This window comes from Mastigoproctus giganteus, chromosome 7, assembly GCF_048544385.1.
Source record: "Mastigoproctus giganteus isolate SK-2022 chromosome 7, ASM4854438v1, whole genome shotgun sequence".
NCBI lineage: Eukaryota > Metazoa > Arthropoda > Arachnida > Uropygi > Thelyphonidae > Mastigoproctus > Mastigoproctus giganteus.
In genome coordinates this window covers 155,205,087-155,220,405 of record NC_143581.1, presented here as the reverse complement: position 1 = coordinate 155,220,405, position 15,319 = coordinate 155,205,087, and the positions used below count along the sequence as shown (strand labels likewise).

Here is a 15,319-nt window from a genome sequence, read left to right as displayed (position 1 = left end):
AGCTAGCTGGAGTTGTGAACATTAAAATCACCAAGGAAAATTACCTCACTGTTAGGAAAGTTGGACTGGAGAAAGTCAAGCTGCAAAGAGAATAAGTCAAAGAGCTCCAAGTGATTAGTGGAGTTGCAAGAATGATAGAGAAAACAGATGAATTTGACACAATGAGGTAGAAAAATTTTAAGCCAGAGAAGATCGAAGAGAGGAGATTCCAAATTGCCAAGTCTCTGACAGGGAATATCGGAATGGACATATGCACAAGTACCACCTTTGAGGCGAAAGGATTCATACAGTGAATAATTTGGGCAAGTAAGATGAGCAATAGTTGAATCAACCGTTAACTGAGATTCTGTCAGAAAAAGTACATGGGGTTTGGCAGACTGCAAGTGGAAATGGACATCGTTGAGATTAGAATTAAGACTACATATATTTGTGAAATGTTTAAGTGTTTGGGAGGTTTAGATCTTTTTTTGCAGATAAGCTTACTCTATTAGTTTGATAATTCATGGTGTATTCAATAGTAAGAAAAACTGGGTGGGATATGCTGTATGAACTAATGAAATTTTTGTATAGCATGCACACATGGTAAGAATATATTCAGATCCTTGACATAATGTGGCCTTGACAATTCCTCCTGCATACATACTACTCAGACTCCCTCTAGTCACTATCTGGCAGAGTAGAGGTAGCAAGATTATACACTAGCTGATTCGGAAGCCTCCTAAAGAGTTACCAATAAGTTCGGTCCGGTGTACTAACTATCGGCCGGTCTGCGAACACTGTTTTAGAGCTGTACCCTCGAAATGTAAGGAAGATTGGATCTCGCCACGATGTTCATCATAACCTCAAAAGTCATCAATCATACTGCATAATGGAAGAGATGGGGAAGGGTTGACCGGAACTTGGCTCTGGAGACTAAACATGGGTTCCACCACTTCAAGCCTATAATAAGCAAAGTGGTGGTATTACACCGGTTGACGAGAGTCATCTACCACCTAGTACTGCCTGGTAACACAGAGGCGCAGCATTCCTCCATGTGATGTTCGCTCCACACCTCGACCCCTGCTTATGTTGGTTCACACCTGAGTGGTCACCCACCGTGTGCTTGTACATGGAAGTTATACCCAGTCCCACCATCGTGAATGTGTAAGCAGAGGATGTGGCTGTCACAGACCATCGGGACTTTGCCGAAATTGGGTCCACTTGGCTTGAGTGTCACCCGAATATCAGTTCCATCAGCATTTTAGACTCCCAGGTAGCAAGTACAGTTTGTCTGGCATATCTGAAAGAATATCTGTGACAACCTCAAGGACCTTGTATACATGTACCTGTTCTTACTCTTAGTTATTCTAATACAGCCAATGTATTTTCTTGTTCCATGATGACCCACAGCAGGCCTTAAAATTCCTAGCAGCTTGCTTTCCAGACTGTTGCATGTTCCAATAGTAGAAGTGCAAGAATCACTTTCACCTCTGCCTGCAACTATTGTTAATCTATTAATCTGTGCATTCCCTCTCCCCCCACCAAGCTAGCATTTTTTTGACCTACCTAACAGTGCCTTGATAGCATCAGCAAATATTTTTTGCACCCTTTCTTTTTAAGTTTATCCCATCCCTGAAGTACTAGTCCCTCCCTTCTAACAGGCACAGACCATGCTGGGAAAAATTCTATTCCATGACTCTTGCACAGTCTATTAGAGGTCAAAGTGGTTGAAAAGGCTCCCATCTATCTTGTCTTGACAGAATTGCAGACACTTTCAAATTTAACCATAACTTGTGACTTTTTCTCCACATCTTCTTTATTTGTTAAGCAAGTATTGTTCGTGGTTTAGAACTAAATGGATGTCAGATTGAACTGACAAGACTAGTAGCAGAGAAAAAAAAAACATGGAATGCTTATAAATTTTCAGAAAATACAGAATCCTACAGTAGGTATAAATTAGTGTGCAATCAGGCCACAAAGTAGGTTACACAAGCTAAGGCAGGTTACTAGGAATCTGTGGCAAAGAATGAAAAGAAAAGTAGCAAACACTTCTTTACTTATGTAAACACTATAAGCAAAGGGATGAATCACATTGGTCCACCAGATATCCACCTGATCCTGCTCAGGTTGCTGACAAACTGTATGGATATTTTGTATCTGTGTTCACGTAAGAGGAATTTTTAGCAGTGAGAATGCCAGAAGTATATCAAATTCTAACAGGGAGCTGAATGATTTCTAACAAGGAGCTGAAGGGAATTGTTTTAATTTAAAGAAAATTTTGAAGATAAATATAAATAAGGAACCTGTGGGGAATATGAGATGTATCCAATTACAGCCACTCCCCGACTTACATAATACTCAACTTACAGAAATTCAACTTTACATAAGTTTTTGCCGGCCGGTGCAAACTTAAAAAAATTTTAGAAACATATTTTGCATCCAGTAGGAATAAATAGAGGCATCGTGAAAATATCATAATGTGAACATGTTTTTTTTTTGGTAATTCATTCCAAGACCTCAGAAGTTGAAATTTTCACTATATAACTAAGCTATTTATCTCTCTAAAAGGTCATTTTTATAATGGAAATTGCACTACACTTTCATCGTTATCGTATGTTCTTTTATAAGAATCAGTTTTGAATGCCTTTGTGATATTTTTCTAAAACACATTTCATCAATAAAACAATAAAAACAATTTGCACTTTCTGGTTTATTGGGCTTTTCTATTAGCACAATCAATCTTATTGCATTTTCGATAATACTGGTAACTGGAATTCTGTGGGTTTTTATGTTATGGTATTATGGTGAAGTGAGTTTCCCTTCGCTGAAATCTTCAGTCATATAAAAAACATAAATAAAATTTCAGAATCTTCTCTTCATTCCTATTTACTTATTACAATGATGAAGGGAAAGGGACCAATGAAAAGTGCAAGTGCCAGCAGTGCTAGGAAACGAAACAAAATTGATTTAGAAATGAAGATGATTAATTAAGAATTACGAAGCAGGTCCAAGTTTGTCATCTATTGCACGGAATTAAGTCTTGCTGCTTCAACAGTGAATACAGGTCGACCATCACTAATCCGGCAGTGTTGGAACCTGTGGGGTGCCGGATTAGTGAGTTTGCTGGATCACCAGTGGTTATTTTAGCATATACATTTTACCCAACAGCTAATCAGCTCCTACCTTTAACACGTTGACTGCCAAACTAGTTTAAGAAAAAAATTCCCCAGGGCCCAAAAAATATTTAGGAAATAATTTGATTAGTAATTCTAAAATAAATATTGTAATGTCGGTGTTGTCGTATTTTCGCTTAAAATATAAAAAAAGGTCTTTTTTTTTGTCGCATATATGTGGCCAATGTAGCCACATATGTTGGTTACTTTATTTCTTGAGAAGCCATGTCAGCCACATACGTGTGATGCTATTATGGCATACATATGAAGCTCTTGTGATTAGTTTATTGCACGCGTGGTGAGCACTGCAATAAAACTAATTATGATAAAATAAACTCTCAAACATTGCAATAAGTTTGTCAGTATTGTTAGAGATTTTGTGAAAACAAGTTCGTCAGTGGCCTGTATTATCCATCATATTGTGTTGTTTTTCCACAAGTGTTGTAAAAAAAATCTAAAAAGGAATGTCTAAAAGAAAATTACTAAGATAAGACGAACTGAGAGAAATTGCTGGAATTTACAATTAAGCAGAGTTAAACTTCTCACAGACACACTGCTGTTGAGTTTTTTCCGAAGTTAAATTTTATCTGTTATGGACAAAGTACGGTGTTTGTGCTTTACACCATGAGAGGCACTTCCTTTATGCATTGGAACCATCGATGGGGCTAAATATATGTAGGTTATAATAATAAATGCACAAAAACAAGTGGGAATGGTTTACCAATGTTTACGAGTTTTCACCAACAGCTGATGCTGCAACCAACGCCATCAAAAAAGTAGCGGCAGGTCGGTGTACCGACCTGGGAAATTTGAAATTACATTCGCGGAAATTATGTCCGAATTAGCAGTGCAACCGGATTACTAGTGGCCAGATTAGTGATGGTCGAACTGTACTATTTTAAGGGACAGTGCACATATAAAAGAACATGTTAAAGGATCAACAAAACAGCATTCAGATGCTATATCAAAGATGGAAAAGCTATTAATAATATGGATGGAAAATCAGATTCAGAAGCGAGTGCCCCTGAGTCCAATGGCTATTCAAGCATAAGCAAGAAGTATTTATGAAGACATTATGGATAAGTACGGCAAACCCCAAGTCAAGTTCGCTGCAAGCAATGGGTAGTTTAATAGGTTCAAGCATCACACTGGTTTCCGAAACATTAAAGTATGCAACGAAGTTTCCAGTGCCGATTCTGCAGCTGCAGAGAAATTTTGTGATGTTTTGGAAAAAACCCCTTCTAAATCTCCACAGCCCTCAACTTCCACAGCAGCATGCTTATCAGCTGGAGAGTTAATTCTGGCAACGATGCTCGAAAGGTAAAACTTGCTGATGTTATGCCTGTCTCCTCTCTCATTTTGTAATTTTATAATTTTAAAATTTTTGTAATTTTGTATAAGTTTGTAATATTTCCTGTGCATGAGATAAAAAATTGAATAAATAATTCTATTTACATGTTCGTAAAACATTTATTTTTTGCTTCAATCAAAAAATTCAAATCAAATTTGCGAGTGCCACTTAAGCATTTAGGGAAATTCCGACTTATGAAAATTCTGATTTATGTAGAGTTCCGTGGAAAGCAACCCTTACATAAGTCGGGGAGTGGCTGTATATTTAAGAGAAGTAGCAGAAGAGGTCAGCAAACCTTTAACTAGTTAATGAGAGCATTCTTGGATTCATGGGAGAATTCTGTGGCTTGGCTCATGCAACTTCTGTTCCAGCAAAAATAATGGAGTCACTGGTTAAAGAAGTAATTCAGAACCACATAGACAGAAATGCAGTAATAAAGCAGTCACAGTCTCGATTTGTTAGGGGCAATCTTGGCTGATCAATCTGATTGGATGCTACAACAAAATAACAAAGGAAGTGAATGAAAAAATAATTTTGACATTTATGTGCTTCAATTCCAAAAAAAGCTTTTGATACTGTTCTACATAAAAGACTCCACAACTTGGAGCAATGTGACATTAAGTGCTTACTGCTATGGAAAATCCTGGTTGAGTAGATAACAGAGTGGTTATCAATGGATACTACTCTTCTTGGACTGATGTTATTAGTGGGGTCCCCCACAGTTCATAGCCAAACCAATTGTTGTTTTCATTATTTATTAATGATATTGATAAAGTATATCAGATTTGATGTCTTTGTTTGCAGATGATAAATCACCTTTGCAATCTGCAAAGGTTGACAGGGTGTTTACTGAGAGTAATCAAGGTATTCTATTGTAGAAAAATTAGGCAGATGGTATGAGAATTGCCAATTTGAGATATGTAAGGTACTGCATATTGCCGAACCACCGAGGGTGTAGTGTATCTAGTGTCTAACGGCACCAGGGGTCCCTCCATCTTCGCATAGTATACATTGTGGTGTGATACAGAACACTGTAGAGGCCAGAGGTTTAAAAGTGTATGGATATTGTGTTGTGTAATGTTTTGTACCATTGTTCATTTGAACTTTTAGTCATTGGGCCCCTAATGGGACCCACCGTTGCCCACACTATACCTCGTGGAGGCAGACCAGGTACACCAGTATTTAGATATTTATTCTGGCAGGTCCTGCCAACTAATTCCTGAGATTTCAGTAGCTAGGACCTAAAAAAAAAAAGAGGAGGAGAAATGCTAGAAATTTGGTCATGCCGAAAGAGATATAAGTTATGCAGGGTAGAGTTAAAAATTTTGAGTATGGGGCTTGTGTAGTTTTGACAAGTGTCAAATGCTAGTCATGAGATAGCTAGAGAGGGAAGGGAGACTGAAGACTGGAGGATGAACCACAGCAGTGTGAGGACAATAGGGAAGACAGCCCCAGAGTATCAAGTATCAAGGGTCAGTGGGACAGGCCCATGGCCCACCAGGAAAGGAAGAAGAGAGGGAGCGAGAGGTGAGATACGGTCCATTTCCCCCACTGCTGGGGTAAGGGAAGATAGGACCACTCAAGAGAGCGTGGTTTGGAGAGCCAAGATGGCCAACAGCACAGCTGTGCTGAGTCTTTGTTGTTGTGCTAATCTCATCCAGGATTCAGGAAGTCACCCATGGGAGCAGGATTTTTGTGCATCAGGTGGTCTTTGTGCATCAGTTTAGTCACAGTTGGGATGCATATTTTCCATCCAGTTATCTCTTGGTGGTTGATGGATTTAGGGATGGTCAATGCTTTGTGGTCACTTGATGGTAGTAATATCTGCGAGGTTGTGGCTATATTGGGTCTGAGTGGTTGAGATACCGTCCATTAGTCTCTTGGTAGTCAGGGGTGTCAGAGCTTGTTGTCACATGTTGATGGTGGAATCAGTAGGGTTGCAGCTATGTTGGATCCGCTTGGTTGTGTTTGGCAGGGTGTGGGAGGGTCATATGAATGGCAAAGAGACAAGACTGAGCATATTTGGAGAAAGCTCTGTATGATTCTTCATTCTGTAGGAGGTACTGTTCCTGATTTTTTGGGATGAAGTGTAGTTGGGTTATGAGGAGGCCACGGAAGTCTTCATATAGCTCGCATTCGTGCATCAGGTGGTCCCATGTTTCAGGGGAACCACATGTGCACAGTGTATTATCTACTATTCCCAAATGGCCAGTTTGCTGCAGATTGCACCATGTTCTGTGAGGAGGTAAATGGTGTACCAGCCTGGGGAGAACCGTGATGGGGGATATTGTGGATATATGGCAAGAATTTCCATGTAATGTCTCCTTTTGTGGAGTTCACCCAGCGCTGTTGCCAGATGGCTTGCAGGTAGATTTATAACCGTCTGTTATCAATAGAACAGTTGTTGTCTGGGTCTGTGACGTGATCCCTGTAGGTGGTGGTTTTCCCAAGGCTCAGCTGGTATAGCATACCAGTGCAAGCCACTTCAAGGTCAAAGGGCAAGGCTCCTGCTATCACTTGTAGTGCATGCATTGAAACAGTGTTGCACGCCCGTGTTATTGTCAGGAGGATTGGTCGTTGAATAATGTCCAATCTCCGTCGATTTACCGCTGTGGACGCTTTTCTAAACCACATGCCAGAGGCATACGTGACAGCTGGGGTGAAGACTGCCTTGTAGAGGAGTGCTAGGGTGCACCTCAAATCCCAATCTCAGCATGTCACTCTGGTCACCATAGCTGCATATAATATATATATTTTTTTATTTTGGATTGGACATAGAGCAGTGAGGCACAAAGGAGAGGTTCCTATCCAAAATGACTCCTAGGTACTTCATTTCTGTTGTTAGCCTGATTGTCCTGTTGTACACTTTGATTTGTGGCGGTCTCGTTGGGGTTAAGTATCCCTTTAATGGAATTGATTCCCTAGAGGGTTCTGAGGGCCCTATTTGCATGATTTTCCAATTGTGCTCTAGAGTCAGCAGTGAGGACAGGGATAGGTCGTCCGCGTAGGCCTGCATCCAGATGCTCCCCAGGTCCATGGAAAGGAACTCATCCAAAATTCCAGAGAAGCAGGCCGAGCACAGAGCCCTGTGGACAGCCCCGGTATATCTGTCGTTCCATCCTGTGATATGGAAACCTGGACAACAATCATTCTGTCACTGAGATAGCTCCTAAGGCAGTCATAGTGGTTTTCTGGCAGGTTTCCTTTCGAAGGCCCCCACAAAGTCAATTGAGATTACAAGAAGATATTTGTGTTGACAGATGTCAGCTGAGCTTATAATATTTTACAATGTGGCTATGGTTGATTTTTGTGGATTGAATCTGAATTGGTTTTGGGCAGAGAGGTGTGCCGAGGCATAGTGGGCTTCAATTCTGGGTCAGAGCAGTAGCTCCAGCACCTTGCTGAGTACTGAAAGGAGTGCTATGGGTTTGTAGGGGTCAGGCTGGTGTGGTGGTTTTGAAGAGTTTTTAAGAATCAGCTTGATACTGGCCATCTTCCAGCCAGTTGGGAACAAGCCATTGTGGAGACAATGGTTATAGAGGTTGAGAAGCAGGATTGGGGTAAATTCTGTCACTTTCTTGACAATCTCCAGTTCAAGCACGTCCATTCCCAGAGAGCGCTTGCTTCTTATTTTGTTGATTGCTATTGAAAGTTCTGGGGGGGGGGGAGGTGATTGGTTCTTCTGTCAGAGCGGATATGTACCTGTCATTATCGTGGCAGAGTAGCTGTTGTTCTGAGGTGTTTTGACAGTACAGGGTTTTGAAGGTAGCATTTAGGATGTTATTGATTGACTCCTGACAGCTTTTGGTCATTTCCCCTTGGGGGGGTTATTGTGGATGGTGTCACTTCTCCTCTGGGTAGCTTGTTTGTTGTGCTCACCCCATGGATCCGAGTTGCCCATTGTGGAAGCCAGGTGCTCCCAGGACAGCTTTCTTCCTTGCCTACTCATTGCTGTGTAGGTGCTTGTGGTTTCCCTATATTGCTGCTTCAACTTGAGGAGGGGGCCATGCAGGGCCGTGCCGTGCTATGATACAGAGAGGCGGCCGCATCAGGCGGCACCATAAGGGGACAGCATAAGCAGAGAAATCAAAATACAATTTGAACCATTAAGGGGCGGCATTTCAAAGACTTGCATCATACTGAGAAAATCTACCGCACGGCCCTGGGGCCATGATTGCCTGGCTCTCTGGAAGGCGCATTGTTTCAGGGTTATCTGGCATCTAAGGGTATCCACAAACTGTTAACGCAGGTGTAGGGTTCCTGTTCTAGCAAGACACTGTAATTTTCCTCTTCTGTCTTTTGTCTTAACTAGCCTACAACTGCAGTGGCCCACTGTGCATTTATTTGTAAGAATTTTATGGCTTTGGTATTGAATCATTTAGGCAAAGTCCCCATAATAGATCCTTTGTCGTTGAGCGCTCTTTGCTTTAAGGTAAACAAGACACTCGTTGTCATGGATAGAATGGGAATGAGGAAGCTTCTGACTCTTGCAGTTGGTGCAGGTTGGGCTTTGTCCTTGTTTGGGCAGTTCTCAAAGTTGTGCCACTTCTCAGCACAGTGGCCACAAGTCACTGCCTGGACACGTAAGAGTCATGTGCCCAAACCAGCAGCAGCAGTGCTTAAAGCATTTTGGGACCACTATGTGTTCTTTATACTGGTGAGAGCCCCAGTTGATGAACACTCTAGATTGTCTTGTTATTGCCCTCCAGGGATAAAGTGTATTTAGGGTCAAATGGCACCTGGGGTTTCCCCAAGCTCTGCGTAATTTACCTTGTCAGATGATACAGTATGCTGTAAAAGCTAGAGATTTAAAAGTGTGTAGATATTGTGGTGTGTAGTGTCATGTACTGTTGTTCCTCTGGCCATTTTGCTGCCAAACCCTGCTGAGGCCTGACATTACCCCACTTTCGGCCCGTGGAGGCAGACCAGGTACCCAGTAGTTTAAGATTTACTCTGGCAGAGTAAATTTCAGGAATAGTGGCCAGCAAGGGAGCCGGCTCAGTTCACCTGTATGGCGCATTGACAGCAGCTGCCAGTTGACAGCCAGTAGGTCATCACGACTAGGACAGCATCCTAGTCTTGGTTTCCAAGTTGTTAGGGGCGTTCATGGAAGGAGTCCCGTCTAAGGTTCATAGTCATGAAGGCTCAGTGATGCAAAACCTAAATGATGCAGTGGGAGGCCATGCCAGAGTGGTTTCTTTTATTTTGATGTTTGGTCCAGTTTAGGTTTTGGGAGAAGATCCCATTTGTGGTTGATTTCCACTGGTCAGGTTGATCTGGTCAGTTCCTTTGACATATGAGTGGTGATACTTTCTTTGGGAGAGTCGATGTTATAGTGGTAGTCTTGTTCTTCATCTCTCAAAGAGGTCCTTGGCGAATTTTGTAAAAGGCATTATACGTTTCTTTTGATTCCAGATGACAGTGCTCCTGGTCCTTCGGGTTGAAATGGATGGTTGCGATCAGTATACAGCAGAGGTCTTCATATAGTGGGCAGTGGTACATTATGTGTTTCCAGGAGGCCACAGGAGCATAGCAGGTTGTCAGTCAAGCCTAGGGTAATTAGTTTCCTTTGATGGCACCATGACCAGTCAGGCGTAAAGTGTGTTTAGGGTCAAGCAGCACCAGGGGTTTCCCCCATCTCCGCATAGTTTACATTGTGGGTGAACCAGTTGACTGGAAAAGCCAGAGATTTAAAAGTGTATGGACTTTGTATATATGTGATGCCTTGTACCATTGTTTTTCTGGTCATTTAGCTGCCAGACCCCTACTGAGGCCCGACGTTGTCCCACTTTCGCCCCGTGGAAGCAGACCAGGTACTCACTAGTATATAGTTCACTCTGGCAGGTCCTGCCACCTAATTTCCTGAGATTTCAGTGGCTAGGACCTAAAAAAAAAAAAAAAAAAAAAAAAAAAAAATTGCGTATGCATCGCGGGAAGCGCTAGGAGAAGTCCAAAATGTTGGGCAAAATTAATTTCAATTGGTGATTTTAGATTGTGTGGGACGTGTTCACGTTGCTGCCCCAGTCAGGCATAGTGAAGAATGAAAAAGACCTTGTGTTACTTGTGCATTCACACATAAAATTCTGTGAATAGCGCAGATAGATAGACCGCTAGGACAGCCAATGAGATTTTGTCAACAAAATACAGGAATTTTGTTAGCAGGGATAAGGAGGTGATTATTCTATTGTATGACACAATGGTTAGGCTGCACTTTGAGCACTGCATGCATGCTTGGATGACTCATCTTAGGAAGAATGTGGATCTGTTGGATACACATTCTTCCTAAAATGAGCAAGTGCAGAGAAAGGCAACAAGATTAAAGGAAACAAAAGGGTACTTTTCCAAGAAAGGCTTCAGTTATGCATACTGCAGCAACTGGAAACTAAACTAAACTTTGAGGAAATCTGATTTAAGGCTTTGGATGGAATGAGTAATCAAATGCTGATGGCATCTTTACCTTTTCTTAGAGAACACAAAGAAGGGAATATAAACTTAAATTGAAAAAGGGTGGTTGCAGAATAGATGTAAGAAATTTGCTTTTAGCCAAAGGGTAATTGACTTGTAACAAATTTTCATCTGGTGTTGTGAAAGTAGGCAATGTTAATAAATGTATCAGTGAATTAGACTATTTACTAGAGGGAATTGACAAGTGAGGTTGGTCATATTTTTTTTATTGATTATTTTATTTTTTTTTAATGATGCTTACTTCCTTGCATAATTTTCTACTATTAATATTAATACTAAACAGTTTCATGACATTGATTTTCAAATGAAAAAATCAAAAGGTGATGAATCATTAAGTTACCAAAATGATGAAAACATATTATTATAGGATATATTTTCATGTTAATAAATGATGAAAACATATTATTATAGGATGTATTTTTATGTTAATAAATTCACTAAAACAGTTATATAAATAATTAAAAAATTCAAAATAATGATAAAATTCATTTTCTAACTATCAATTAATATATATTAATTTTTTTAATAGTTGATACACCTCTGGAAATGTCTGACTTTTGGACTGTTTTTCTAATATACAGTTTCCATTGCAAATCTAAGAATGTTTGTACCAGGGCAATAGTTTATGTGAGAACCAATGGGGGAAAAAAAAAAAACGTTAATAAGGTACTTGACAGCTCACAAGCTTCCCAACTGCTTATACTGGGGCCATTTTAGTAATAATACAAGTGTACAAATAAGACCACAGGAAACTCTACTGTAACTTGCAGTGCTTATAAGAATATATAAACTTTTAAAGTCAGCTAATTTTTTTATGTTGTTACTATTTTGGTGTTAAAACTTTACAGCTACATGTCCTGTTTGTAAAAAAAGTTTTTCCAAAATGTCCATAAAACATCTTTTTCAAAGATTGGCAACCCTGATGGAAAGGGAAATTCAATATCTTGGTTTTTACATATCAAAATATAAATTTCTATTTTTTTAGATGGTGATCAGGACTGAGAATAAAAATACATTACAATTATATTACTATATTTCTAATATAATTCACTTCTAATTGTTTATATTCACTTTTCAGATTTCCTAATGAGGTTGTACCCCGCTGGCACTTTAGGGATTTTATGCATTCCTTCATGATAGTGTTTAGAGTTTTATGTGGCGAATGGATAGAATCAATGTGGGATTGCATGCTGGTTTCAGGATGGCCATGTATTCCTTTCTTCCTGGCAACAGTAGTCATTGGTAACTTAGTGGTGAGTAATTTATTAGCACTGTTATTATTTATCTGTAATAATTTTTTATCAGTAGTTAATATTTCAGTTAATTGTATTGTGATGAATTGTAATCAGGGTACTGGTGAAGTGGTACAGTTAAGTCGTGCTTGAAGAGGTGAAGAATGCAGAATTTTTGCTGAACTCCCCAATCCCCAATGTGCATATGCACACAGTGTAAAGATAAGCAACAAAATACACACGCACACACACACAACATTCAGGACTGTCATAGTAATCTCATTTCCAAAGAGAGCAAAAGAGCTATTGAAAAAATTGGTTGAAGTTGCATCATATGAGCTCATTGATAAGGCAAGGAAATTTCACTGTTAGGGGCAGTCCTTGAGTACCGCTGTTGTTGTCAGCAGTGTCAATTTAGCCAGACAAATGGGATAAATTCTCCAAAAAAAAAAGATTAGTACTAACAGTCTGTATGCTCAACATGAAAATCTGAATGAGAATTGAAAGATTAGTAATCTTGATAAGGCACCCAAGAGTGGGTGAGTAATTTTGGCTTTTATGGCACATGAGTGACTAAGGCCATGGTGTATCAAGTCCAAGGGTGTCTAAGAAAAACAGTTATGCATTCAATATATAAGATTAGGCTGATAAGTTTTGCCTGTTGACTCATAACTCAGTAACCAATTGAGATATTTTTAAAATTAAAAAAAAGAAACAAATCTCCAGAATGTCCTCTTTCAGTAGATTTTTTTTAAAAATATAATCTCTCCCCCCAGTGCAATATGTTTCTCCCAACATAAAACCATTTTTTCGTTCCATCAACGAGCAATTCAGAGTCGCTGTTTATGATCACTGCTTCACTGCATTGTCACCTTCATAACAGTTGCCTTTCGAGTTCTGCTTCATGACTGGGAAGAAGTGGAAATCACAAGGTGTGAGATCAGGGCTGTAAGAAGGGCAGGGAAGAACAAACTTGTCTTCTAACACCTGGCGTGTTGGCCAAAAAGTGTATGGCGAAGTGTGTTGTCATACCGGAGTGTGATTGGTTCAGTTTATCCGTGCACTTGAACTATCCACTTCCCCGGGCTCCGAAGTTGAGTCGACTTTTACAGGTGCGTGCGGCTGGTTAAATCAGTGCTCTGCATTATTGTGTTTTTAAGTGGTGATCTCTTACTCCATAGTATAGAATTTTTATACTGATAGAATCGAGATGTCATGCATGATCCAATTCAAGTGCCTTCTGATGTCTAGTATGATCAGGTAATTTTTTATATCCATATTTGTTTCTAAATTCTCTATACGGAAGTTCGCATTCCTTCAACATGATAAGCCTGCAATGTACAATATCAATTGGAATAAATGCCTGAAGGGTTAACGTGTGAACGAAGACACTCTACGTTCTTGCACCTGCAACAGAGATTGACCTTCATTTCACTATCCCTTTGAAGAATAACCCCGTTCCCACAGGGAATATTGTTTACTTCAGGAAAATACGTATCAGCCGATTACAGTGCCTAAGGAGATTTCGTGACATTACTTCTAACTGAACATTGGAAATTAGGAAAAAAAAAAAATGTGTTTAATCAACAGTGTAAGTGCTACAATGTATTTCCACAAGAAGACTAACCTTATTGGAGTGCCTTGGTGAGAAACTTTTGCTATTCTATTGGGATTTATGCCAGATACTAGCGTTATTCTCTGTTTTCCTTTGTTTGCAAGACTGTATGGTCACCATGTGGCTCGTGAAGGGAAAATAGAGAAGTGCTCCGGTATAATGCGGCTGCCGCGCTAGGATCTGGCCCTTGACTGGGGAAGGATCCCTCCACTAGTGTGTACCCTGGGCTGAACGAGAGCCCCAACTTTCTTGTGACTGAGTTAACCTTTAATTGCAAACTATGCGTTCAGTGACCGCCCCCCCCCCTGCCATAAACTTTCATGGTGAAGTGGAACTTCTCTTTCGTGCATTTCCCAACTTTTTTGATCTTTTGATCTGACCATCATCTTTAGCGTCCTCAGAAACCACTAAGGAAAAATTTCCCATTGTTCTAGGGGAATTTCTACCCTCGGCTGTTCCCCCCCCCAATGTGTTTCGGTGGGGGGAAGGAAAAACACACACATAGTAGTGTACCTCTCCAAATTAACATATCGACTCGTTTGAGGCATCTTTCAGCGACTCCCGAAAAGACCTGGGTAGGAAAACAGCAGCACCTCGATAAACCAGACAATTCCGATTATCCGGAAAAACAAATAAAATGCATGAAAACGACACGGAAGTCATTGAGATTGGTACCCTCAGCCAAACTGAAGAGAGACAGGAAGAGGCCGAGGATCATAGACCAATTGCCAAAAGAAAAAACAAAAATGGAACAGTACCAAAATCTGACCAGAAAACCCAGAGTACCAGCCAAATAAAGGGTCAGCATGAACACCCAGAAGGGACAGATGACCAACCCAAGCCTTCAGAAAATGCTAAACTCGATCCAACACTACCAAAGGGAACCGTTCCAGAGCAAACATTACTGCTGCAAACGGCCTTAGAAAATCTGATGAAGGAAAACTGCAGCAGAATAACGTCCGTACTACGAGCAGAAATCGTACACCAATGGAATAAACTCGAAGCCATCTTAATGAACACATTCGTCCAACTACAGAAGGCAGAGGCAATATTGGAAGCACAAAACATGGATGGAGACAAACAAATGCTACAGCTCGCTCCATCATATGCACAAGTGCTGAGGACACCAGAAAGTGACTCGATAGTGGCTGGCAAAGCACCCGAACCCGAAAGAAAGACCCTACCTAAACAACCACACTTAGTGGTCCTACAACCAACAAAACCCCACGACAACCAGTCCAGTGAACAACTTAAATCCCAAATAATGACTAACCTAAATGAAGAATTTAAGACAACAAGAATAAAGGCCGTAAGGAAAACAAGGAACGTCGGACTACTGATAGAAATGGAAACAAGAGAGGAAGCACAAAGTATAATAGAAAATCCGAAAATACCTGAACTAGGACTAACCACTGCTGTGCCCAAAAAAACGAGGCCCTTCAATCGTAATATATGACCTGGCCAAAGACCTTACCCCAGATAAACTATCAGAGGAGCTATTCCA

General features: G+C 40.4%; 1 protein-coding gene across 1 annotated transcript in view; it reads left to right on the top strand.

The window, feature by feature from the left end:
• The window catches only part of LOC150083272 (sodium channel protein para-like), a 1,345,866-nt gene that overhangs the window by 857,784 nt on the left and 472,763 nt on the right, over positions 1 to 15,319 (top strand). The window contains exon 18 of the mRNA XM_090377950.1: positions 12,047 to 12,221. Within this exon, the coding sequence (XP_090234076.1) occupies positions 12,047 to 12,221 (175 nt within the window). The remainder of the gene's footprint in view (positions 1 to 12,046; positions 12,222 to 15,319) is intronic.